The sequence below is a fragment of the Typopeltis vanoorti genome, chromosome 6 (genome assembly GCF_054136105.1).
Source record: "Typopeltis vanoorti isolate ZY-2024b chromosome 6, IOZ_Tvanoo_1.0, whole genome shotgun sequence".
NCBI classification, from domain to species: Eukaryota; Metazoa; Arthropoda; class Arachnida; order Uropygi; family Thelyphonidae; genus Typopeltis; species Typopeltis vanoorti.
Window position 1 is genome coordinate 130,728,893 of NC_143554.1, and position 25,033 is coordinate 130,753,925.

Sequence of the window (25,033 nt, forward strand, 5' to 3'; positions counted from 1 at the left end):
GTATTAGTGAAACATGGCTGACTGTAGATAATATAGCTAGTGGGATTGAATGTGATGGGTATAGTGTGTTCAGGAATGACAGGGAGAATAAAATGGGCGGAGGAGTATTGTTGATGATAGCTGATGAGCTGCAGCCAAGGAGAATAGAAGTTGAATTGCAGGATAGAGAAAAGAGCACATTTGAGGCCATTTGATGTGAGATTGTGGCTAGCAGAACTAAATATACAATTTGGTTGCTGCTATAGACCAGGTGATGGAAAAGATGGTGGTGACAATATGCACAAGCAAATAGAAGAAATGAGTGAAAGGAGGGTGATTATTATGGGAGATTTTAACTATGGTCGCATTGATTGGAGTGAGGAGAGGCCACACGGGAGGAAGGAATTGGATTTTATGCGGTTATTAAGGGATAACTATCTGCGACAGCATGTAATGGAAAATACTAAGGGTCAGAGAGTGCTTGACCTAGTAATTACATCTGAGGATTTGGCTATAACAAATATGACCACATTGCCACCAATCGGTGAGAGTGATCATAAGGTCTTGACTTGGGAGGTGGCTAAAGGTGTAGAATTTTCAATTAAGACAGGGTACATGTGGAAGTATCGGGCTGGAAAGTATGACAAGCTTAGGAGTTTGATTGGTTCAGTGCCATGGCATGTACAACTGCAAGGACTAGAAGTCGATAGTGCATGGGAGGTAGTTAAGAAGTGTTTGCATGAAGCAATGGCTGACTGTATACCTAGAGTCTGAATAATAAATTAACTACGGGTTAAATGGATGAATAACACCATTAAGCTTGAGCTGCAAAAAAAGAAACAACTATGGAGGGAATTTAAGGAGAAAGGTGACCGGCAGGCACACGAACAGTATAAAGCGCAGGCCAGAAGGGTAACGAGCGTGGTAAGAAAGGCAAAAAAGGATTATGAAAGAACTTTGGCCATGCAGGCTAAACAGAATCCTAAACAGTTTTTTAGATATGTAGCAAGTAAAAGGAAAAATGTACATGGCAGAATGATTTTAAAGAATGCCGATGGTAGGGAGGTAACTGAATCAGTTGATATAGTTGAGTTACTGAGCGAGCACTTTGCAAGAATATATCATCCAGGTGGTGACATTGCAGAAACGAATGTACCAGTAGATTATACGGGAATTGTGATGAATGGAGTGGAGGTGATTAGTCTATTGCATAACCTCAATGTCAATACATCTGTGGGATTGGATGGTATACCAGCTCGTGTTGTACGAGAAGCAGCTAAAGAATTGTCAGTACCCTTGACCATTTTGTTTAATTTGAGTCTCGGGTCTGGGTTAGTCCCGAGGGGATGGAAAGAGGGGAAAATAGTTCCACTGCATAAAGGTGGTTCCAAGACTGCTGTTGTAAATTACCGACTGATTAGCATATCAGGAATCATTGTCAAGGTCTTAGAGAAATTAGTCAAGAAAAGAATACAGGATTGGATAGATGAAAATGGGATATTGTATGGGAGACAACATGGTTTTGTGAAGAGTAGATCATGCCTCAGTAACTTGTTCATGTTTTATAACACAGTGACGGCTGAACTGGATAGGGATAGTGGGTTTACAGTTATACTACTGGACCTTGCCAAGGCTTTTGATAGGATACCACATAGAACCCTAATCAGTAAACTGGAGCAGATTGGGATAGATATAGGGTTTTTGAGATGGATAGGAGGGTGGTTGAAGGAGAGATACCAGAGAGTGGTTTATTCAGGAGTGGAGTCTAAAAGACGCCTTGTGACTAGTGGAGTGCCATAGGACTCTGTTCTTGGACCACTGCTTTTCAATTTGTTCATCAATGATATAGGAAAGGATTTGAGAGGAAGTGTTGACTTGTTTGCTGATGATGCAAAGTTGGGTAGAGCAATTATGAGTGCACAGGATGTCAAAATTTTACAGGATGATTTGGATAGTTTGGAGGATTGGGCTAGGAAAAATGGATGTCAATTTAATGTGCCAAAGTGAAAGGTTATGCACTTTGGGGTGAAAAGAATAGCAGCAGTATATCGCATTGGTGGAACCGTACTCCAGGAGATTGATGAGGCCAGGGATTTGGGAGTGTTGGTGGATAGGGAATTGAAGTTTAGGGGCACATTGCAAAAGTGACTAAAACAGCTTATCAAATCACTTGGCTTCTGAAAAATACTTTAACATGCAGAGACAAACAAGTTGTTGTTCCTCTGTATCGAGCCTTGATAAGACCCCATCTAGACTATTGTGCCCAAATATGGGCGTCAGGGTTTCTTCTTGATGGGGAGGAGGTGGAGAGGATCCAGAGATGAGTGACCAAGATGATAGCAGGTCTGTGGAATGAACCTTATGAGAACAGGTTGAAGAATTGTTGGTTGTAAAAATTGATTGATAGGCGGAAAAGGGGTGATATGATTGAGACATCCAAATTACTGAAGGGTCTCTATAAGATTAATCCAGGAGATATTTTTGAGAATAGGACTGGTGGTGGGAGGACTAGGAGCCATTCATGGAAGCTGGGCAAGAATGTGGTTAGCAGGGGTGTTAGAGCTAGGTTTTTTACTTGGAGAGTGGTGAATGAGTGGAATAGGCTGCCAGAGTCTGTTGTGGGTGCTATGACCGTGAATGAGTTCAAGGCGAGATATGATAGACACCGTGTGAATGTCGAATAGTTGTTCTTGACATGATGTTAGGGCCTCCCTCGATGAGTCTGTCGACTCCTTTGAGTTGCCCGGAACAACAACAATAATAATAATAATACACATCAGGACACATCTGCGCCACTACGAGATCGTTTGCCTGGATTTTGTAACCAGACTTAATATTATGACAGAGTGTTGGCAAAGAGAGTAATGTGATGGAAACATAAACATTCGAGTAATTGAAAAAAAAATTCAATAGTTTAATCTATGAATTACAGAATTTAGTAAATGAGAGGAAAATAGGTGATATGATCAGAACATAAGATCAACACGAAATAACATAATAAAATAGCACATATCTGATGAGCAGAATTTCATGGTACTATAGGGGTTTATAACTGTCCCACATAAACATTAGTGTTGGTGAGAAGCGCTTGGATAGGTACAGAAAAGATTTTTCACAGAGTAACAGGTTGGAAGACGAAAAAAAAATCATCTGTGATAAGAGTGCTGTGAACAAGAAAGTAAAGGAAGCAGGTATTTTCTATGGAGGGATGGTGGTGATGTGTACCAACACTGATGTTTATATAGAAAAGTTATAAACCTATAGCACCACTGAACTCTTCTCAACAAATCATATGAGCTATTTTTAGAGCCCCCTTCAAGACTCCTATATGCAAGGAGGTAATCTCACATGTCATTTTTATTTTTCTCTTAATGTTAGAGTAAATTGTCTGGCATAGTCAAGTAACTTTGTCTATTTATATAGGGCAGTTAATCCTGTGTGAACCTGCTATGTCTGTTAACTGTGTATTCTTGGAATGATTTGTCTGTCCTGTGGGATGAAAAAACCTAACTTTCAAAGAGGAACCTCACTGTCTCTGTATGAAACCAGTTAAATAACTTCAGCTGAAAAGCCCTTATAAATGTTCTTTGTCTCCTAGATTGGATTTGAACAAAGAAATTTCTAACCAGAGAGTTTTATTATTAAGCAATTAAGGCAGGAGAGCTCTGGTCTCACATTGAGTGATGTGATGCAAATCATCTACCATCTTCAGAAGGAAATTAAGTCAAGGGATGACAAGCATAGCAATATAGAATGGATATCAAGTAATAAATGATGTCTTTCTGAAGACCTGATGATAATAATAATAATTAAATGAATTTATGCTTTATTATTAAGAAAATCATATAAGAAATATTTTTAGACATTACCTTTACTTCATCTACAGAACTTAATTCTATTTTTGTAACAAAAGCTTCATCTTCTTCTAGTACATGTAGAATCTGTGTTAAATAATGCCCATATGGTAATTCCTACAGCAAAATAATAAACAAGGCATTCTTAAGAGACTGCTTGTATTATAACATCATTCATTATTATAATAATTGAATCTGGGTGCTGCTTTTTTTTTTTTTGGAACGTATTGTGGACATACTGTTGTTTTGCTTAATTTTTCTATTAAAATGGCCTAAGTGAAATGACACACCAAATTTTAATAGAGATCCTTAATACCACACTTCATTCATTTCTGTCAAGTCAAAGAGTAATTATTATCATTATTTTTAATTATTTTGTCAATGAGAACAGTCCAAGACTAGAAAAAAAATCTTTCATGAACTACTCTTGAATGAAAGACTGACAATTAAGGTAGTACAATCAACTATACATTATTTTATTCCTGATCCTGATTTACGCTCACGCAGAGACCTACACTTTTTACCGTGTAGGCATTCGGAACCGAAATTCTACAGAATAGGTTGGTTACTCCTTATTCCTGGAGGTATCCTATGTCTGTAGAAGCGTGTGTTCACAGGGCTGGTTTTGCCTACTTGCAGGAGGAAAAACCCCAGGATAAACTAGGGAAATTAGCCAGTCTTGGGCATGGAATGCAGGGTGTTTCCCCCCTAGTTTATCCTGGGGTTTTTCCTCCTGCAAGCTCCTCACGTCAGCAATGAGAATTGAACGCAGGACACTCCTTCCCCAGGCATATGGTTGCAGAGCATGTAACCACTCGGCCAACTGTGTGGACATTATTTTACTATAACTCCTAAAAAGTTATAATTTGAAATACTATAATGTAAATAAATTCTTCATGAAAACCAAATCTCTTTCAATATTTCAAATTTGTTTTAAAAGTTATCTAAAACATATTTAATGATATATGTTTATCATTAAATAAATGATAGATGAGATGAGATGAGATGAGATGATAACATGTTAATAATTAATGTTATAAAAAGATATCTTTACAAAAGGAAATATGGCAATAAAGTATGGAAATAATAATAATCATATAAATCCTTATACAGTATTATGATTATAACAACTAGTTACATACAAGAAAGTTTGAACCTGTTTTACATTATGCTAGTTCTCACAAAATGTGATAATTAATGTGATGTCTTGATATGATAATATGATAATGTGAAGGTACTGGAGGCAGCATAAAATGAATAATGGTAATAATGAGATGCATGAAGAGCATAAAGAGCAAGCAAAGAAGGTGACTCAGTTAGTAAGGACAGAAAAACTGCAGTATGAGAAGAAATCGGGGTGCTTAAGGGTCAAAGCTGTATAACTGAGAGGAGACCTCCACACAGCCTTTAAAGGAATGCGGAGAACCGACGAGGGCTTCTGACCTAATGTCCAATCCTCACCTTCTCGTGGTGCATCCTGTAGGGTATCTACCTGGATACTGAACGAACGAGGATGGGCTGGCAATTTGAGATTTAGCCGACCAAATTGTATTCTTATTGGCTTAAACAAATATAGAAAATGATGGGACAACGTGACAAAATTTCATGCCGGCTGGGGCGTCGCGGGTTAAACAGAGACAAATGTAAGAAAGCGAAACACTGTGTAAAACTAGCTAAACAAAAGTCATGGGACAACTTTGGCAAGAACATAGAAAATAAATATCAAGACATGGTAAGATATTCTGGAGGTTGTTGAAGAAGCTTAGAAATGGAGGAAAGAGTGCTGTAAAAGGAGTTAGAGATGATAAAGGTGACATGAAAACAGGAGAAAAAGATATCCTTGAAGTTATGGAGTAATTACTTCGAAAAATTGCTAAATGAAACAACCAGTGATAAAAAACACTCAACAGGCATACAGTCAGGAATACATATCCATACCTGAATTAGAAAAAGCCATCAAAGGCAGCAGGAGTAGATAATATTCGACCAGAAACACTGAAATATGGTGGTATAAAAGTCTCGCAGTGGCTGCACTGCATAGTTCAGAAAGCCTGGACAGAGGGACGAATTCCCAATGACTGGAGTAGAGCTCTAGTACCCATATGTAAAAAGGGAAATGAAACTGAATGTGAGAATTACAGAGGTATTTTCCTACTGAGTGTTCCTGGCAAGATCTATGCAAGCATACTTGAAAAACGGTTGAGAAGAATTGTGGAAGAAAAGCTTGGTGAAGAACAAGCTGGATTCAGGCTAAATCAAGGCTGTCAGGATCAGATCTTCACTTTACGACAAATAGTTGAGAAAGCATGGGAATATAACAAAGATCTGTATTTAAGTTTTGTCGATCTGGAAAAGGCATATGACAAGGTGCCAAAAGAGAAGCTATTCAATACGCTATAGTTATATGGTGTCAATGGGGCATTATATCAAGCAATACTTAGTCTTTATTTGAGTTGTAAGTCAGCAGTTAGAAATGAAGGAAGTACAGGAAGATGGTTTAATGTTAAATCTGGTGTGAGACAAGGATGTACATTATCCCCTCTGTTATTCATTATCTATATGGATCACATTATAAAGGAAAGTGGTATTAAACATAATATCAGAATTGGAGATGTTAATGTCAGCTCTTTGCTTTATGCGGATGATGTTATACTTCTAAATAAATCCGCTACAAGTCTGCAAGATTCTCTGACTAAATTGAATAGCTGTTGTAATAGACATGGTATGAAGGTCAGCAATAAAAAGACAAAGACAATGAAAATAGGTAGAATCATTGAAAATGTCAATTGTGTTGTGAATGGAGAACCTGTGGAACAAGTGAAACATTTCAGCTACTTAGGCACCATTTTTACTGAAGATGGTAAATTAAATATAGAAATAGACAACAGAATCAGCAAAGCTGGTATGGTGGGAAGTCAAATGAATAAATTCATATGGAATAAGAGAGAAATTAGTCAGAACACTGAATTAGCTGTATACAAGACCGTGTTCAAACCAGTTTTAACTTATGATTTGAGAGCTGGGTTAGAAGTAAAACACTTGACCAAAGACTAGAGACCGCAGATATGAGAGTCCTGAGAAAGATTAGAGCCGCGAACAGATGCATCAATTGCAATATCATATTAAAAACGAGGAAATTAGGAAAGAATTTGACATTGTCAGAATCCAAGAATGTGTTAGCAGACTGAGCTAATCTCAGGTAGTGTGGTCACTTGAACAGAATGGGCGAGTTAAGATTAGCAAAACAAGTGTTCTCTGCCAGGTTGGCAAGTAAATGATCCAGAGGAAGACCAAGATATAGGTGGATTGATACGATACGGTACAATGTGCCTTAGACGATAGAAATATAATATCTGATATGATAATATTGGAGTCTTGACAAGTAACAGACTGATTTGGAGGAAAATTGTATATAGGAAGTTAGTAATGATGTAAATTTTTCATTTAGTACTATCATATCCTGTACACCCCTTGAGGGTACATGTCAGGAATTTGATGATGATGATGATGATGAGAAGAAATCAGCAAATCTTGGACAGATTTGGATGAATGAATGAATGTGTGACAAATAGAAAGAAGAATAATTATGGTAAAACGATATTAATAAATGAAAATGGTAAATTGGTAACTGCTGCAGACGACATAGTCAAGGTATTCAGTGAACAATTCATCAGGTTGTTTCATTCTTGTCAGTATGAAATCATGAGAAGCTCAAGTGTAAAGGAAATGAAAGAGGATAGCTTACTTGTGAGCAAGCAGGAAGTATAGGAGAAATGAAGTAAGCCTGATGCCAATAAGGCAATAGAATATGATAGGATATCTTGAGGAAATGTTCTAGGGTGTTGGTAGTATGCGTATGCCTATTTAATAAATCTGTCTAAAAATTTTGTTTCCCTAGTGCGAAAATTAATAATATTAATTTTTGCACTAGTAATTCTGTTAGCATGCAAAAAAGGGAAGGTGAAGGAATTGATTGTTTTGGCTGGTAGGAATGATCTGAGAGATGAGAAGTATTATATGAGAGGGGATGTGAAAGAGTTATTGGAAGAAGCAAAAAAGAAGAGTGAGAAGGTGATGTTTGTGAGTCTGCTGCCACACCATGATAGAGGCAAACTGAGAAGGAGAGCAATGATAACTAATAAATTTATTATTATTATTATAATTATAATTACATAACACCTCCAGAGAGTCCAAAGACTTATCAAGGGAGGGCTCCTACTCTACAGTTCTCTGTAGAGTAGGAGTACCTTGATCATCATCTCCACCAATGCCACTGTTTCATGCTGAAACAGTTTTTCTACTTGTAGGTTCTCCAATTCCTGGATTTATTTGTGGTAAATCAATGCACTATCCATCCTCCTCTGCAAAATAAAAGTGGATATTGGAGTGAATCACAGGCTCTATGCATCTCACATATCCATTTTAGTCTATCGTCATGACCACGTAAGATTATGTCTCTGCAGTTAAATTCTTTCCCAGTAATGACAATCGCTACTTCATTAGCTGTGGGCTCATTGAATCTGCCTGAATGATATCCTGTCGGTACTCAGTTTATATGTATGGACAGTCTTCGTTCTTGCCCATTGTTAGCATTCTCTATAGCCAATTTAAAAGTTTGTTTATATATGTTATGCTGTACATGCTGTATATATGTTATGGTGTACATTGATGAAAATGCACACCTCCAGATTATGGAGCAGTGATCAACCAAATGATCATAAATTTTTACAAATTTATTTCATTTCAAACCTACACAAACAAGCAGCTTTCAATTGTATATAATCCATTCCATTTTCATTGTATATAAATTCTCATTGTATATACAGATCACAGGGTTAAACTCAGAAATTGTATTTGATTTACAAGGAACATTACATCAGACTACTTTTAGAAAACTTTTAATAATATATTAAAACTTTTTAATAAAAGTACAACAAAATTTTAAGTCGGCTATAGAGAATGCTAACAATGTGCAAGAACTGAGACTGGCCATACATACAAACTGAGTATCGACAGGATATCATGCAGGCAGATTCAATGTGCTCACAGCTAATGAAGTAGTGATTGTCATTACTGGCAAGAATTTAATAAACATAGCGAAGTAGATCTATACCAAACCTGACTATACATCAGTACCTATGAAGCCGTTTGGTGGATTTTATCTTTTGATATTCATGAGCAACATCCAATCGTAGTTCATCTCGAAAATGGTCAAAGTGTATACTTTATAGAAAGTAATGCACTCAGCATTGTGGAGTCACCAAGGGACACAACATTAACAGCTTTTTTAAAGCTATGCATTGAAGATAATTTTGTCCAAACACTGACCAATAATGAGGCACCTACATACTACACCTGGCATTGAAACAAATTTCAACTTTTACACCTAGATAATGAACAGTTATCTAGATGTAAAAAAGGAGCGATGCTCTAGGTCGTGTCTATAGTGTAAATCCCAATAATGCTAAAAGCTTTTATTTACAAATGCTCTTATTGCATGTAAAAGGACGAAAATCATTCAGCAACCTAAGAACATCAAATGGTTTAGCACATTCAACATACCGAGATGCACTTAAGGCTATGAATTTGATAGAAGATGATTCTCACTGGTCTGATTGTTTTGGTGATGCAAGAATTTCAAACTTGTCATCTTTGGGTCTTTTGTTTGCTGTAATGTTAGTTCATTGCAACATGACTGACCTTCTATTGCTACAATCAACTCACAAAAATAATTTTTCGGAAGAATCATACACCAAGAACATTCTACACATTATCAGGCTCAGTTTAATGAAGCAATATATAATGAGGCATTACTAAGACTTGAATCAATTGTTAAGTCAATAAGTGACAAAAGTATTGAAGATTTCAGTCTTCCGATACAAACAATCCTTTACCTCTAGATACAGATTTAATCTGGGAAACCTCATACAATTTCAATCAACTTTGAGATTTATTAAGTTGGCATGAACAACCACTAACACAATGCTTTAACAAGCTGTGAAAATCAATCAGGGAAATTGTTTTTCTTGGGTGCTCCGGGCACTGAGAAAACGTTTTTACTAAATTTGTTATTAGATAAGTTGAGAAGCCAAGGCAAAATCGCTCTGGTTGTGGCATCCTTGAGTATAGCAGCTACTCTGTTACAAGGTGGTCAGACTGCTCATTCTACTTTCAAAGTACCACTTACAATTGTGGCTAATGATACACCTATGTGCAATATATCAAAACAAAGTAATTTGTTGAAATTATTACAAAAGGTTCTTTGATTGTTTTGGATGAATATACAATGTTCAATAAACACTTCCACATCTGTTGCAGTGGCTGAAAGAACACTGAGAGATATCACCTCAGAGGATCAAAGAATGGTTGGAATAACTGGTTTATTTGCTGGTGATTTTCGACAAACACTGACCATCGTATCCCGCAGAACAGGGGTAGATGAAGTGAATGCCTGTCCCTTAAGAAATCATCACTATGGCATAATATAGAGAAGATTTTTCTCAAAACCAATATGCATGTTCACCTACATGGAGACTCTAATGATTGGGAAAATTATCTGAACTGCAGACAAAATGTTGTGCAGTGTCTACCCATTTATTGAGAACATAACAGACAGTCACCTTCTTGGTTCAGGGAGAGAGCTATCCTTGCACCCTGAAATGATGGTGTGTCAATAATGAATGAGTTGGTTCATAATAGGATTAATGGATCCGTTAGTGTTTACAAATCAGTAGATGTGGATGTAGATGATGCAGTTCATCCACCTGGATTGTCTGGTCATGAAATTAAATTGAAAATAGGTACTCCGAATTTTGGAGTAGTTATGCTACTCCGAAATCTGCACCCTCTCTCAAATCTTTGCAATGGTTTCAAGGCTTCAAGTAAAACTGTTGAAACTGAATATGATAGAAGCTGTAATATTTACAGTTCCTGGTATCGAAGAAATTGTCTTCATTCCTCGGATACCCCTCATTCCTTCAGATTATCCATTTGCATTCAAACGGTTACATTTTCCAATAAGAGTTTGCTTTGCAATGATAATTAATAAAGCCCAAGGAGAGATGTGCAGGTTTAGATTTAAGAATGTTTCAGACATGGGCACTTATGTGTAGCTTGTTATCGAGTTAACATTTTGGAGAATTTAATTATTTTTGTCAAGGATGATGAAATTTTTAATGCTGTTTACAAAGAAATATTATAATGCTCACAATTCTACACCATAATGGAAGCACCAGCACCAAATACTCAAGTAAATACCCCGAAATGAACCATTGGAGGTATAAGTCACCTCGGCGAAGTGAGAGGGCTCAGCTAGTAATAATAATAAATTTAGAGTATTTAAAGAGCTTTACTGAATGACAGTATTTTTGTAAAAATCTTTTGTGATAAATGTTATAGCATGGTTAATGAAACATCAACCTATTTTAATATATGGATAGTTTTTGGTTTATGTAGAGAAGATATAATTTCGTTTTGCTTAATTTTGTCATTACAAATAGTTCAGTTGAAATCAAAACTGAAATGACAACTAATTTTAACAAAAATCCTAAATAAATTTGTTTTCAAAACTGACTAAAAATATAAATGATATGACATATCATTAATTAATTATATAAAAATAGATGCCTTAACAAAAGATTATATACACTAATATGGTATTGTAGTAATAATGATGATTATTATTATTTTCTCAGGTATCTTCATGGAGTCAAGTTCTTCTCCTTGAACACATTAACTAAAAAAGAATTCACAACTTCTCCTGGCAACTCATTCAATCATTCACCACCTTTAAAAAAAAAAAAAATCTAGTCTTCATGTCCTCGATAACCACACACTAACAGAATTTCCAGATAAGATCTCTAGTTTTCTCCCTTACTGCCATGTATTGAAAACAGTCTCCCGTGTTAATACTTTTAATAACTTGTATGTCTCCATCATATCCCCCTTTTCTTCCAGACAACTATCCTTTGTAAACTTCAAGTTATCCTCACCGGAAGCATCACACAGACTAGACACAATCACTTGCCACTATTTGTTAGCAGCAATAGTAAGCTGCATTCCACAGGTGAAGAAGAGGACACAATTTGGTGCAAAGTGGATGACAAAAAATATTGAACAGGAGCTGCAGTTGAAAAAGAGTCTATGGAAGAGATATAAGGGGACAGATGAAAAGCATATGTATGAAGAATATATGACACAAGCCAGGAGAGTGACTAGTATGGTAAGGAAGGCAAAGCTGGAATATGAGAAGAGATTGGCACTAAGATCCAAAGAAAATCCTAGGGAATTTTTTAGCTATGTGGCCAGTAGGTGGAGAAATGATTGTGGAAGAATGACAATGACGGATAAAAATGGGAATAGAGTGACTGATGCAGAGGACATAGTGGAGTTGTTCAATGAGCACTTTATTGGAGTATTTCATCCTGAAGGAGGTCTTAATACTAGAGGGATAGGGCAGGTTCAAGGTTTAGAGGTACAAGAGGAGAGTGTGTCCCAAATACTGAGTACTCTGGATACCAGTAAAGCTGTTGGACTGGATGGTATTTCACCATGGATTTTGAGAGAATGTGCTAAAAAACTGACAGCTCCATTGACCTGGCTTTTCAATAAAACTCTGGCTGTGGGAAAAGTACCCAGGGAATGGAAGGAAGGTAAGATAGTATTGCTACATAAAGGTGGTAGCAGATTATAAGTGTCTAATTATAGGCCTCTTTGTGTGTCATCAGTAGTTGTTAAGATCTGGGAGAAATTAGTGAGGGACTATATACAGCATTCGGCAGATGAGGGTAATGTTATCTGTGAGAACATGAATTTGTTAAGGGGCACTCTTGCTTTAGTAATATGATTGCCTACAATATTAAACAGGAATTGCATGCAAAAAAGAGGCTATAGAAGAGATATAAGGAGACAGGTGAAGAGATGCATGAGGAATATAAGACACAGGCCAGAAGAGTGACTAGTGTGGTAAGGAAAGCGAAACTGGAATATGAGAGGAGATTGGCCCTAAGATCCAAAGAAAATCCTAGGGAATTTTTTAGCAATGTGGCCAGTAGGAGGAGAAATGACTGTGGAAGAATGATATTGTGGGATAAAAATGGGAATAGAGTGACTGATGCAGAGGACATAGTGGAATTGTTCAATGAACACTTTATTGGAGTATTTCATCCTAGAGGAGTCAGTTTTAATGCTAGAGGGATAGGACTGGTTCGAGGTCTGGAGGTACAGGAGGAGAGTGTGTTTCAGATACTGAGTACTCTGGATGTCAGTAAAGCTGTGGGACTGGATGGTATTTCACCACGAGTTTATAGAGAATGTGCTAGGGAATTGACAGTGCCTTTAACGTGGCTTTTCAATGAAAGTCTGGCTTTGGCAAAGGTGCCCAGGGAATGGAAGGAAGGTAAGATAATGCCATTGCATAAGGGTGGTAACAGACTGGAAGTGTCTAATTATAGGCCAGTCTGTGTGTCATCAGTAGTTGTTAAGATCTTGGAGAAAGTAGTGAGGGACCGTATACAGCATTGGGCATATGAGGGTAATGTTATCTGTGAGAATCAACATGGATTTGTGAAAGGACGCTCTTGTTTTAGCAATATGCTAGCCTTTTATAATAAAGTTACAAGAACATTAGATGAGGGAAAGGCATATACTGCAATTTTCTTAGACTTGGCGAAGGCATTTGACAGGGTGCCACATGATAAGCTGATATTTAAGTTGCAGCACATGGGTCTGGATGTCAGATTGGTCAACTGGATTCAGGATTGGCTGTCTGATAGGTATCAGAGGGTTGTGTATGGTGGAGCAGTTTCCAGGAGGCAGAGGGTTACAAGTGGGGTCCCACAGGACTCAGTACTAGGACCTATATTGTTTAACTTTTATATCAATGACATAGCCAGTGGATTGCAGGAGGATATTCAGTTGTTTGCGGATGATGCGAAGCTGGGAAGGATTATTAGTAATAGTGCAGATGTGGTAGCCCTGCAAGAGGATTTAAATAAGCTAGATAGATGGGCAAATGAATGGGGGGAAGGGGTGTCAGTTTAATGCAGCAAAATGTAAGGTCTTGAGGTTTGGACACATCGATGGGATGCTGCATACTCTATGGGAGGAGTTATACTGGAGGAAGTAGGGGAGACAAGAGATCTGGGTTTGATGATTGATAGAAACCTGAAATTTAGGAGACATATTGCAAAGGTAGTGAAGGTAACACAGAGGATTGCTGCAATAGTGAGAAGGACACTGACCTGCAGAGATAAAATGGTTATCATTCTGTTGTATAAGACTCTGATCAGACCACACTTAGACTATTGTTCTCAGATCTGGTCACTAGGATTTGAAGGGGATAAATTAACTGTGGAAAGGATACAAAGACGGATGACAAAGATGGTTTCAGGACTGTACAAGGATAGTTATGAGGATCGGCTGAGAGAATGTGGACTGCAGAGTTTGGTGGATAGAAGAAGGAGAGGTGATATGATTGAGACTTTTAAACTGTTGAGAGGTGGTTACAGGGTTGACATTGGGGAGTTCTTTAGCTTGGTTGAACAGCGGGAAGGAGTGATGACAAGAGGCCATCCCTGGAAGTTACGAAAGGAAACTGTGAGCAAGAGGGTAAGGAGTGGTTTCTTTGTGTGGAGGGTAGTTGAGCCGTGGAATGCATTGCCTGATGTGGTGGTGGGAGCGAGAACGGTCAGTGAGTTTAAAGAGTGGTATGATAGACTTTGTGTTTCTCAGGGGGGGGACCTCCCCTCGATGAGTCTTGACAGACTTTATGTCTTAGGAAGGACCTCCCTCGATGAGTCTTTTGACTCCTTGGAGGCCTGAATAATAATAATAATAATAATTTTATAATAAAATGACAAGAGCAGTTGATGAGGGAAAGGCATATACTGCCATTATTTTGGATTTTGCAAAAGCATTTGACATAATGCCACATGATAAGCTGATATTTAAGTTGCAGCACATGGGTTTAAATGTCGGGTTAATCAAATGGATTCAGGATTGGCTAACTGATAGGATCAGAGAGTTGTGTAGTGGGGGGCAATATCAAGGAAGCAGAAGGTTACAAGTGGGGTTCCACAGGGATCAGTACTGTGACCTGTATTGTTCAACCTTAATATCAATGATATTGTCAATGGATTGCATGGGGGACATTCAGTTGTTTGCAGATGATGTGAAGCTGGGAAGGGTTATCAGTAATAGTGCAGATGTGGCAGCCCTACAAGAGGATTTGAATAAACTAGACAGATGGGCAAATGAATGGGGGATGTCATTTTAATGCAGCAAAATGTAAGGTCTTGAGGTTTGGGACACATCAATGGGACACTGCATGCATTCTCTATTGGAAGAGATATACTGGAGGGAGTAGAGGAGACAAGAGATCTGGGGTTGATGATTGATAGAAAACTGAAATTCAGGGAGCATATTGCAAAGGTGGTGAGGGTAACTCAGAGGATTGCTGCAATACTGAGAAGGACGTTGACCTGCAGAGATAAAAGAGTTATCATTCCATTGTATTAGGCCCTGATCAGACACTTAGACTATTGTTCTCAGATTTGGTCCCCAGGATTTGAAGGGGATAAATTGACTGTGGAAAGGGTACAGAGGCGGATAACAAAGATGGTTTCATGACTGTACAATATGAGTTATGAGGATCGACTGAGAGAATGTGGACTGCAGAGTTTGGTGGACAGAAGAAAATGAGAAGTGATATGATCAAGACTTTTAAACTGTTGAGAGGCAATTACAGGGTAGACATTGGAGAGTTCTTTCACTTGGTGGAACGGAGGGAAGGATCGATGACAAGGGTCCATCCCTGGACGTTACGAATGGAGACTGTGCACAAGAGGATGAGGAGTGGTTTCTTTGTGTGGAGGGTGGTTGATCCTTGGAATGCATTTTCTGAGAGAGTGGTTGGAGTGGGAACGGTCAATGGGTTCAAAGAGTGGTATGATAAACTTTGTGTTTCCTAAAAACAACCTCCCACGATGAGTCTTTTGACTCCATGGAGGCCTGGATAATAATAATAATAATCTTCTCCACCACCTCAGCTGCAAGGTATCCAATTAAGCCAATTTGCAGCTAATAGTCCAGATGTGCCCTTATTAAGCCTTATAATATTATTACTTACCTCCATATCCCTGACTACATGTTCTTTAACATCTAGGCAATCTGAGCTAGTTTAGATAACTTTGCAAAATGCTCTCTAAAATTCAACTCCCTGTCCAAATCATTCCTTATCAGTTTCCTGAAGTAAATTCTATCAATGGAGTAAATTATCCCAAAGCTTAGAACTTACACTTTGCTACACTAAACAGACAACCATTATCATTTGTATAAAGTGCAGTCTATTGAAATAATCCTACAGAATCTATATATATCAACCACATTAACTATCTCTTTATCCCATTTTGCATATCACCAAAAAACAACTGGATATTTCCCTTTAAATCATTTCCAATATCACTGATGCACTATTTAAATAGTTAGAGCCCAAGCGCAGAGTTTTGTGGTCTTGATGTCTGTTCATCAGCCATCCTTATTTATAAAACCAGCGTCATATCTATCTCCAACTACTCCAGTTTATGAAACAAGATTCCATGTGGTATCCTGTTTAATGTCATCACAAAGTTCAGCAGTATTATTGTGTAGGCATTTCCTTTATCCAACTTTATCCAGCTCACTTAATTGCAAAAAGTGAACAAATTACTGAGGCAAGATATATCCTTCACAAAACCATGCTACTCCCCATAAAGTATCACATTCCTGTTCATCCATCTGAATCTTGCATTTTACCAACTTCTCCACCACTTCTAAGAAATAGGTTTATCTATAATTGGCAGCCGCTATCTTGGAGCCTCTTTTATAAAAGGAACTATTTTGCCTTTTTGCCACTCTCTTGGTACCTTATCAGAGCTAAGATTTAAATTAAACAGCTAGTCAGAGGGACTGCCAATTCCCTAGCACATTCTTGTAATACACCAGCTGACAGCTCATGCAATCATAGTGCCAATATTATTATTATTATTCAGGCCTCCATGGAGTCAAAAGACTCATCGTCGGATGTCCTTTCTAAGAAACACAAGCCTATCATACCACTCCATAAATGCATTGACCGTTCTTGCTCTCACCACTCCATAAATGCATTGACTGTTCTTGCTCTCACCACTCCATCAGGCAATGCATTCTATGGTTCAACCACCCTCCATGCAAAGAAACCACTCCTCACCCTCTTGCTCACAGTTTCCTTTCGTAACTTCCAGGGATGGCCCCTTGTCATCACTCCTTCCCTCTGTTCCACCAAGTGAAAGAACTCCCGAGTGTCAACCCTGTAACCACCTCTTAAGAGTTTAAAAGTCTCAATCATATCACTCCTCCTTCTTCTATCCACCAAACTCTGCAGTCCACACTCCCTCAGCCGATCCTCATAACTAACATTGTGCAGTCCCGACACCATTTTTGTTATCCGCCTTTGTACCCTTTCCACAGTTAATTTTTCCCGTCAAATCCAGGGGACCAGATCTGAGAACAATAGTTCAAGTGTGGTCTGATTAGAGTCTTATACAACGAAATGATAACCATTTTATCTCTGCAGGTCAGTGTCCTTCTCATTATTGCAGCAATCCTCTGTGTTACCTTCACTATCTTTGCAATATGTCCCCTAAATTTCAGGTTTCTATCAATCATCAAACCCAGATCTCTTGTCTCTCCTACTTCCTCCAGTTTAACTGCTCCCATAGAGTATGCAGCATCCCATCGATGTGTCCAAACCTCAAGACCTTACATTTTGCTGCATTAAACTGACACCCCTTCCCCCCATTCATTTGCCCATCTATCTATCTTATTCAAATCTTCTTGCAGGGCTACCATATCTGCACTATTACTAATTACCATTCCCAGCTTCGCATCATCCGCTAACAACCGAATATCCCCATGCAATCCACAGACAATGATATAAAGGTTAAACAATGTAAATCCCAGTACTGAGCCCTGTGGAACCCCCACTTGTAACCTTCTGTCATTTTGATATTGCTCCACCATATACAACTCTCTGATACCTATCAGACAGCCAATCCTGAATCCAGTTGACCAATCTTATATCCAGACCCAAGTGCTGCAACTTGAATATCAGCTTATCATGTGGTACTCTGTCAAATGCCTTTTCTAAGAACAGGAAAATGGCAGTATATGCCTTGCCCTCATCTAATGCTCCTGTAACTTTATCATAAAAGGCTAGCATATTGCTAAAACAAGAATGCCCTTTCACAAATCCATGTTGACTCTCACAGATAACATTACCCTCATCTGCCCAATGCTGTATATGGTCTCTCACTGCTTTCTCCAAGATCTTACTAACTACTGATGAGATACAAACTGGCCTATTATTAGACACTTCCAGTCTGCTACCCACCTTATGCAATGGCACTATCTTACCTTCCTTCCATTCCCTGGGCACCTTTCCCACAGCCAGACTTTCATTGAAAAGCCAGGTCAAAGGCACTGTTCCTTAACTCATTCTCTCAAAACTCGTGGTGAAATACCATCCACTACCACAGCTTTACTAACATCCAGAGTACTCAGTATGTGGAACACACTCTCCTCCTGCACCTCTGAACTTTGAACCTGCTCTATCCCTCTAGTATTCAAATTGACTCCTTCAGGATGAAATACTCCAGTAAAGTGTTTATTGAACAATTCCAATATGTCCTCTGCATCAGTCACTCTATTCCCATTTTTATCCCACAATGTCATTCTTCCACAATCATTTCTCCTCCTACTGGCCACATAACTAAAAAATTCCCTAGGATTTTCCTTGAATCTAAGGGCCAATCTTTTCTCATATTCCAGTTTTGCCTTCTTACCATACTAGTCACTCTTTTGGCCTGTGTCTTATATTCTTCATGCATCTTCTCTTTACCTGTCTCTTTATATCTCTTCCATAGCCTCTTTTTTGCATGTAGCTCCTGTTTAAGATTGTTTGTCATCCACTTTACTCCAAATTGTGTCCTCTTCTTCACTCGTGGAATACAGCATACCATTGCTGCTTACAAATATTCCCTTCACAATTTCTCAAGAACTAATGATATTCCGTATATCATTAGTTCCTAATGATATGCCTTCCAATTCCTCCCTCCACGAAACTTCCCCAAGTTGACATCTAAGACTATTATAATCACCTACCTTATAATTCCACACATGTTCCCGTCTCTTTGATACTCCTGCATGTCTATTCGTTTTCCAAGTCAAAACCATAAGGTCACGCTCTCCAACTGCTAGGAGAAATGTCATCTCAGTTATTATCAGCTCTTCGGATGCTATAACCAAATCCAAAACTTTTGAACCTCTTGTTCCCTCTGTTACATGTTACCTAAGACATTTGTCCCTCAAGAATTCTAGAAATTCCATTCTCTTATTGCTACATGCATCTTCCTTTCCCCAATCTATAATGCTGTAGTTAAAATCTCCCATAACAATCTCCCATCAACATCTCCTGGTCCCCACCTTCTGTGCTTCTTAGTCTATAGCAACACCCCACTAAATATCCTGTCTTGCCCACCTCAAACTCACCATATGCTTTCAAAATCATCAGTGTCACAGCCTTCCAAAGCCTCCAGTCTTAGAGGACATAGGTCGTCACTGATCATAAGCAGTACTCCACTACCATGCTTTCTCTTCCTATTCTGCCAAAAAATGCTGTATCAAGCAACTTCTATTCCTGTTATTATATCCTCTTCTGTCAACCACATATCTGTGATCCCAATAATCTTTGGCCAGGCTGATAATCTCAGTGCCACCAATTCCTCTCTCTTATTCCGAATACTCCTGGCATTGGTATAAAGCATAAAAATGCCACTATTTCTATACCCAGCATTAACCCTTCTAGACTCCACTGGGGTCAGCATTACCTGATGTCGTCCTCCTTCTCCCAAGTACTCATTCCCACAAGAGGCCCCCCTGCTACCATCCACACTAGGACACACTAGTGTGGATAGTAGCACCGACTAGTTCAGAACAGCAATCTCTCCAGATGCCAACGTCTTTCCTCATTCAAATGCAAGCAGTCTCTCACATACAATATTTGCATTAAAGTTATGCAATATCCCAAGCATCAACTATTAATCTATCTTTAATGTCACATCAATATCCTATGCACAAACTATTCACTTACCTTTATTCTTACATTAGTTAATGTTAGATCTAGAACTGCAATACCTGGATGGTATGCCCTTGCAAAATCTACCATCTTCACTTTTTAAAGTTATTCATTCATACTTCTTCCTTTTACTCATCACCCAGTGAAAGAACTCTTTAGGATGGTATCTGGTATTATGCTGGTTCCCTCTCATAATCTGCTTTTGTCTTCCTTACCATACTAGACCACCATCCTCTCTCTTTTGTCCTAATCACATGCTTTAATTCCACATACACCTCTTCTTAACTGAAAATTTTGCATGTCTGGCAATCTTCCAGGTCAAAACTACATGCAACCATCTCCAATCAGAAGCTATATTGGTTTATGACAAGTTCTCTGATGCTATCACTAGATCCAGTACTCTTGAATCCTGATCCTTTCACTACATGCTATCTTAGGTAACTATCTTTTAGTAGCTCTATACGTTTAAATACTTTCTTTCCATGTGACTGTTCCTTCTTCTAATCTATATTCATATAAGCGAAGGCCTCCATAATAATTACACACCCTGTACTCGTTGGAGAATGTGGTGAATGGCATGTTGATGCATACTGTCCATATTCTCCTTTGTACTTCCTTTTCTACTGCAACAACACTATATATTTCATCCTGTTAGTCTCTATCTCCCACTAGATAGCCTCAAACAAGTTTCTCCACATTCTGTTCTCCTGTGGAACTCTACTCTTTTTTACTTCAATTTCTCTACTATTATATGTCTACTGTTTCTTCTATCCTCTGAAAATATCCTTTGCATTCTAGCCCTATATCACCTTATTATTATTATTATTATTATTATTATCCCAAGATATCATGGAGTCAAAGACTCATCTAGGAGGTCCTTTTGTCATACACAAAGCTCATCATACCGTATCTTAAACACACTCGAATTCTCTGTAGACACCACCCTCTCAGGCAAGGCATTCCAATCATTCACAACTTGGCATGAAAAAAACCTTCTTCTCACTCCCCTGCTCACACCCTCTTTATACAGCTTCGAGAGATGACCATTGGTTCTCCCCTGATCTCCCACTGTTTTCTGTAAAACCTCTCCAACATTGATCCTATAACAACTCCTTACTAACTTGTAGGTCTCTATCATATCACCCTTCTTCCTCCTATCCACTAAACTCTGTGACTTGCAACTTCTCAACCTTTTCTCATATTTGACATTCAAGAGATCAGAAACCACCTTAGTCAGTCGCCTCTGGACCCTTTCCAACATCTCTTCATCCTTTTGAAAACTAGGTGACTAAATCTGTGCACAGTAGCCCATGTGTGGCTTTGATTAGGCCATGTGTGGCCTAATCAAAGCCTTATACAATGGAACAAGAATCTCCTTAACTTTCCATAAGTCAGTGTCCTCTGCATCATTCCCAGAATTCTTTGTATTGTCCTCACAATTTTGGCAATGTGTCCCCTAAATTTCAGATCCTTATCCACTATCATCCCAAGTTCTCTTATTCCCTCCACTTGCAACAATATATCACCACCAAGCATAAATTCTACATCCCATCTTTGTTTTCCAAATTTTAAAACCTTACATTTTGCAACATTGAACTTGCATCCCATTCTTGAGCCCATTCACTCAATCAATTCAAGTCTTCTTGTAAGGCCACAACATCATCTCTACATTTCATAGTTTGTCCCAACTTTGCATCATTTGCAAACAACTGAATATTCCTATCCAAATCTTTGCCAATATCATTAGTATACAGGTTAAACAACAATAGCCCTAAAACAGATCCCTAAAGCACACCACTACTGAATTTCTTCTTCCAGGATATTTCTCCCCCATACACAACTTGCTGATATATAAGGATTGAATGTGTGTAGAAAATGTAGGGAGAATGAGGAATTGAAGTGTATTTCGGATCGTGAGTGTGATATTTTTGTCAAACTTCAGAATGAAGAAAATAGCGAAATAACAAGAAACAGCAAGGTTGTACATGAGAATTATGAGAGTGTGAATGTAGAAAGTGTGAATGATAGTATTAATGGTTTCTCAGAGAATAAAAAAGTTGAGATAGATGCATTGAGTGAGATTGCATTGTTGAATGGTGCGATACAAAGGGCAAAACAGCAGCGAGAGTGCATGAACAAAAGTCGACTGAATGAACCAACCAATAATAAAAGGTATGACAGGAAAAATAGACGTATGAATGTGAACATGAACAAAATGAAGGATAGAGTGCTGTATGGAGACTCGTTAGTACGAGGTGTGTTAGTAGAGGATTTGACAATATCGTACCAACCTGGTGCGACCATAAAGGATGTAACTGAGTCTATTAGAGAGCAAAAGGAAAGGGTGAAAGAAATGATTGTTGTAGCAGGTACGAATGATTTGAAAGGAGATAAAATGGAAATGATAGAAGACCTGAATGAATTGTTTGAGGTAGCAAAAGAAAAGAGTGAGAGAGTTAGAATGATTAGTCTTTTGCCACGGTATGACAGTGAAATGTTTAAAAGGAGGGCCATAATTGCGAATGACTTTATGCGTGGGTTATGTATGACGAGTGGTGTGGAATTTGTGGATGTGTGGAGTGAGTTTGATGGGCGAAAGGATCTATATAAGATGGATGGCTTGCATTTGAATGGTTACGGTGTAAGAAGACTTGAGAAAGTGTTGCTGAATGTAGTGGATGTGCAAATTCAGGGAAACAAATTTGTTAAGGGGGGGGGGAGTAGATATACAGTCCTTATGGAAGCAGTTGAATGTAAGAATGAATATAATATGCTAGAGCAAATAAGGACAACAAACCAGAGTGGGATAGTTAATATAAGGCATCAAAGTAGGGTTGGGGCTAATGGGGGTCTTAAATTCATGTAAACTAATACTAGGAGTATTAGGAACAAGAAGGAAGAGTTTTTGGCCATGGTTGGCACTTCCAGACCACAGGTTATTGGTATTAGTGAAACATGGCTGACGGTAGATGATATAGCTAGTGGGATTGAATGTGATGGGTATAGTGTGTTCAGGAATGACAGAGAGAATAAAATGGGGGGAGGAGTAATGTTGATGATAGCTCCTATTCTCCTAGGCTACAGCCAAGGAGAATAGAAGTTGAATTGCAGGATAGAGAAAAGAGCACATCAGAGGCCATTTGGTGTGAGATTGTGGCTAGCAGAACTAAATATACAATTGGGTGCTGCTATAGACCAGGTGATGGAAAATATGGTGGTGACAGTATGCACAAGCAAATAGAAGAAATGAGTGGAAGGAGGGTGATTATTATGGGAGATTTCAACTATTGTCGCATTGATTGGAGTGAAGAGAGGACACACGGAAGGAAGGAAATGGATTTTATGCGGTTATTAAGAGATAACTATCTGCGACAGCATGTAATGGAAAATACTAAGGGTCAGAGAGTGCTTGACCTAGTATTACATCTGAGGATTTGGCTGTAACAAATATGACCACATTGCCACCAATCGGTGAGAGTGAATATAGGGTCTTGACTTGGGAGGTGGCTAAAGGTGTAGAATTTTCAATTAAGACAGGGTACATGTGGAATTATCGGGCTGGAAAGTATGACAAGCTTAGGAGTTTGATTGGTTCAATGCCATGGCATGTACAACTGCAAGGACTAGAAGTCGATAGTGCATGGGGGATAGTTAAGAAGTGTTTGCATGAAGCAATGGCTGACTGTATACCTAGAGTCCGAATAATAAATCAACTAGGGGTTAAATGGATAAATAACACCATTAAGCTTGAGATGCAAAAAAAGAAACAACTATGGAGGGAATTTAAGGAGAAAGGTGACCGGCAGGCACATGAACGGTATAAAGCGCAGGCCAGAAGGGTGACGAGTGTGGTAAGAAAAGCAAAAAAGGATTACGAAAGAACATTGGCTATGCAGGCTAAAGAGAATCCTAAACAGTTTTTTAGATATGTAGCAAGTAAAAGGAAAAATGTACATGGCAGATTGATTTTAAAGAATGCCGATGGTAGAGAGGTAACTGAATCAGTTGAGATAGTTGAGTTACTGAGTGAGCACTTTGCAAGAGTATATCATCCAGGTGGTGACATTGCAGAAACGAATAAACCAGTAGATTATATGGGAATTGTGGTTAATGAAGTGGAGGTGAGTAGTCTATTGCATAACCTCAATGTCAATACATCTGTGGGATTGGATGGTATACCAGCTCGTGTAGTACGAGAAGCAGCTAAAGAATTGTCAGTACCCTTGACCATTTTGTTTAATTTGAGTCTCGGGTCTGGGTTAGTCCCGAGCGGGTGGAAGGAGGGGAAAATAGTTCCACTGCATAAAGGTGGTTCCAAGACTGCTGTTGTAAATTACCGACCGATTAGCATATCAGGAATCATTGTCAAGGTCTTGGAGAAATTAGTCAAGAAAAGAATACAGGATTGGATAGATGAAAATGGGATATTGTATGGGGGACAACATGGTTTTGTGAAGGGTAGATCATGCCTCAGTAACTTGCTCACGTTTTATAACACAGTGAAGGCTGAACTGGATAGGGTTAGTGGGTTTACAGTGATACTACTGGACCTTGCCAAGGCCTTTGATAGGATACCACATGGAACCCTAATCAGTAAACTGGAGCAGATGGGGATGGATATAGGTTTGGTGAGATGGATAGGAGGGTGGTTGAAGGAGAGATACCAGAGAGTGGTTTATTCAGGGGTGGAGTCAAAAAGAATAACATGTAAGAAAGTTTTAAAGCGACTAAAAGTTGAGCAGCTCTCAGATGTAAACTGTAGACTAAAATACAGAAAGATTATTGAGAAGAAAATGAAAGAGTTTGAGAACAGGAATCAAACCTTGGAGATTCAGTGGCAAACTCTGAAGGAAACATTGATTGATTCTGCCAGAGAAGCATGTGGTGAGGTTGTGTGCAAAGATAAAAAAATCAGAACTCCCTGGTGGACACAGGAAGTTAAAGAGGCAGTGAAGGAAAAGAAGAAAGCATATCAAAAGTTCCTGGCAAATAAGGCAGCTTTTACTCTTACAGAATACAGAGACAAATGTAAGAAAGCTAAACAGTGTGT

At 38.5% G+C, this 25,033-nt stretch overlaps 1 protein-coding gene across 4 annotated transcripts in view; it reads right to left on the bottom strand.

Moving 5' to 3' along the window:
• The window catches only part of LOC150105947 (uncharacterized), a 261,696-nt gene that overhangs the window by 172,207 nt on the left and 64,456 nt on the right, over positions 1 to 25,033 (bottom strand). For all 4 annotated transcript variants that reach the window (XR_016548463.1, XM_090394430.1, XM_090394428.1 and 1 more), the window contains exon 3: positions 3,849 to 3,950. Coding sequence is in view for 3 of the 4 variants with exons in the window: in XM_090394430.1 (XP_090250556.1) it covers positions 3,849 to 3,950 (102 nt within the window). In the remaining variant the exon portion in view is untranslated. The remainder of the gene's footprint in view (positions 1 to 3,848; positions 3,951 to 25,033) is intronic.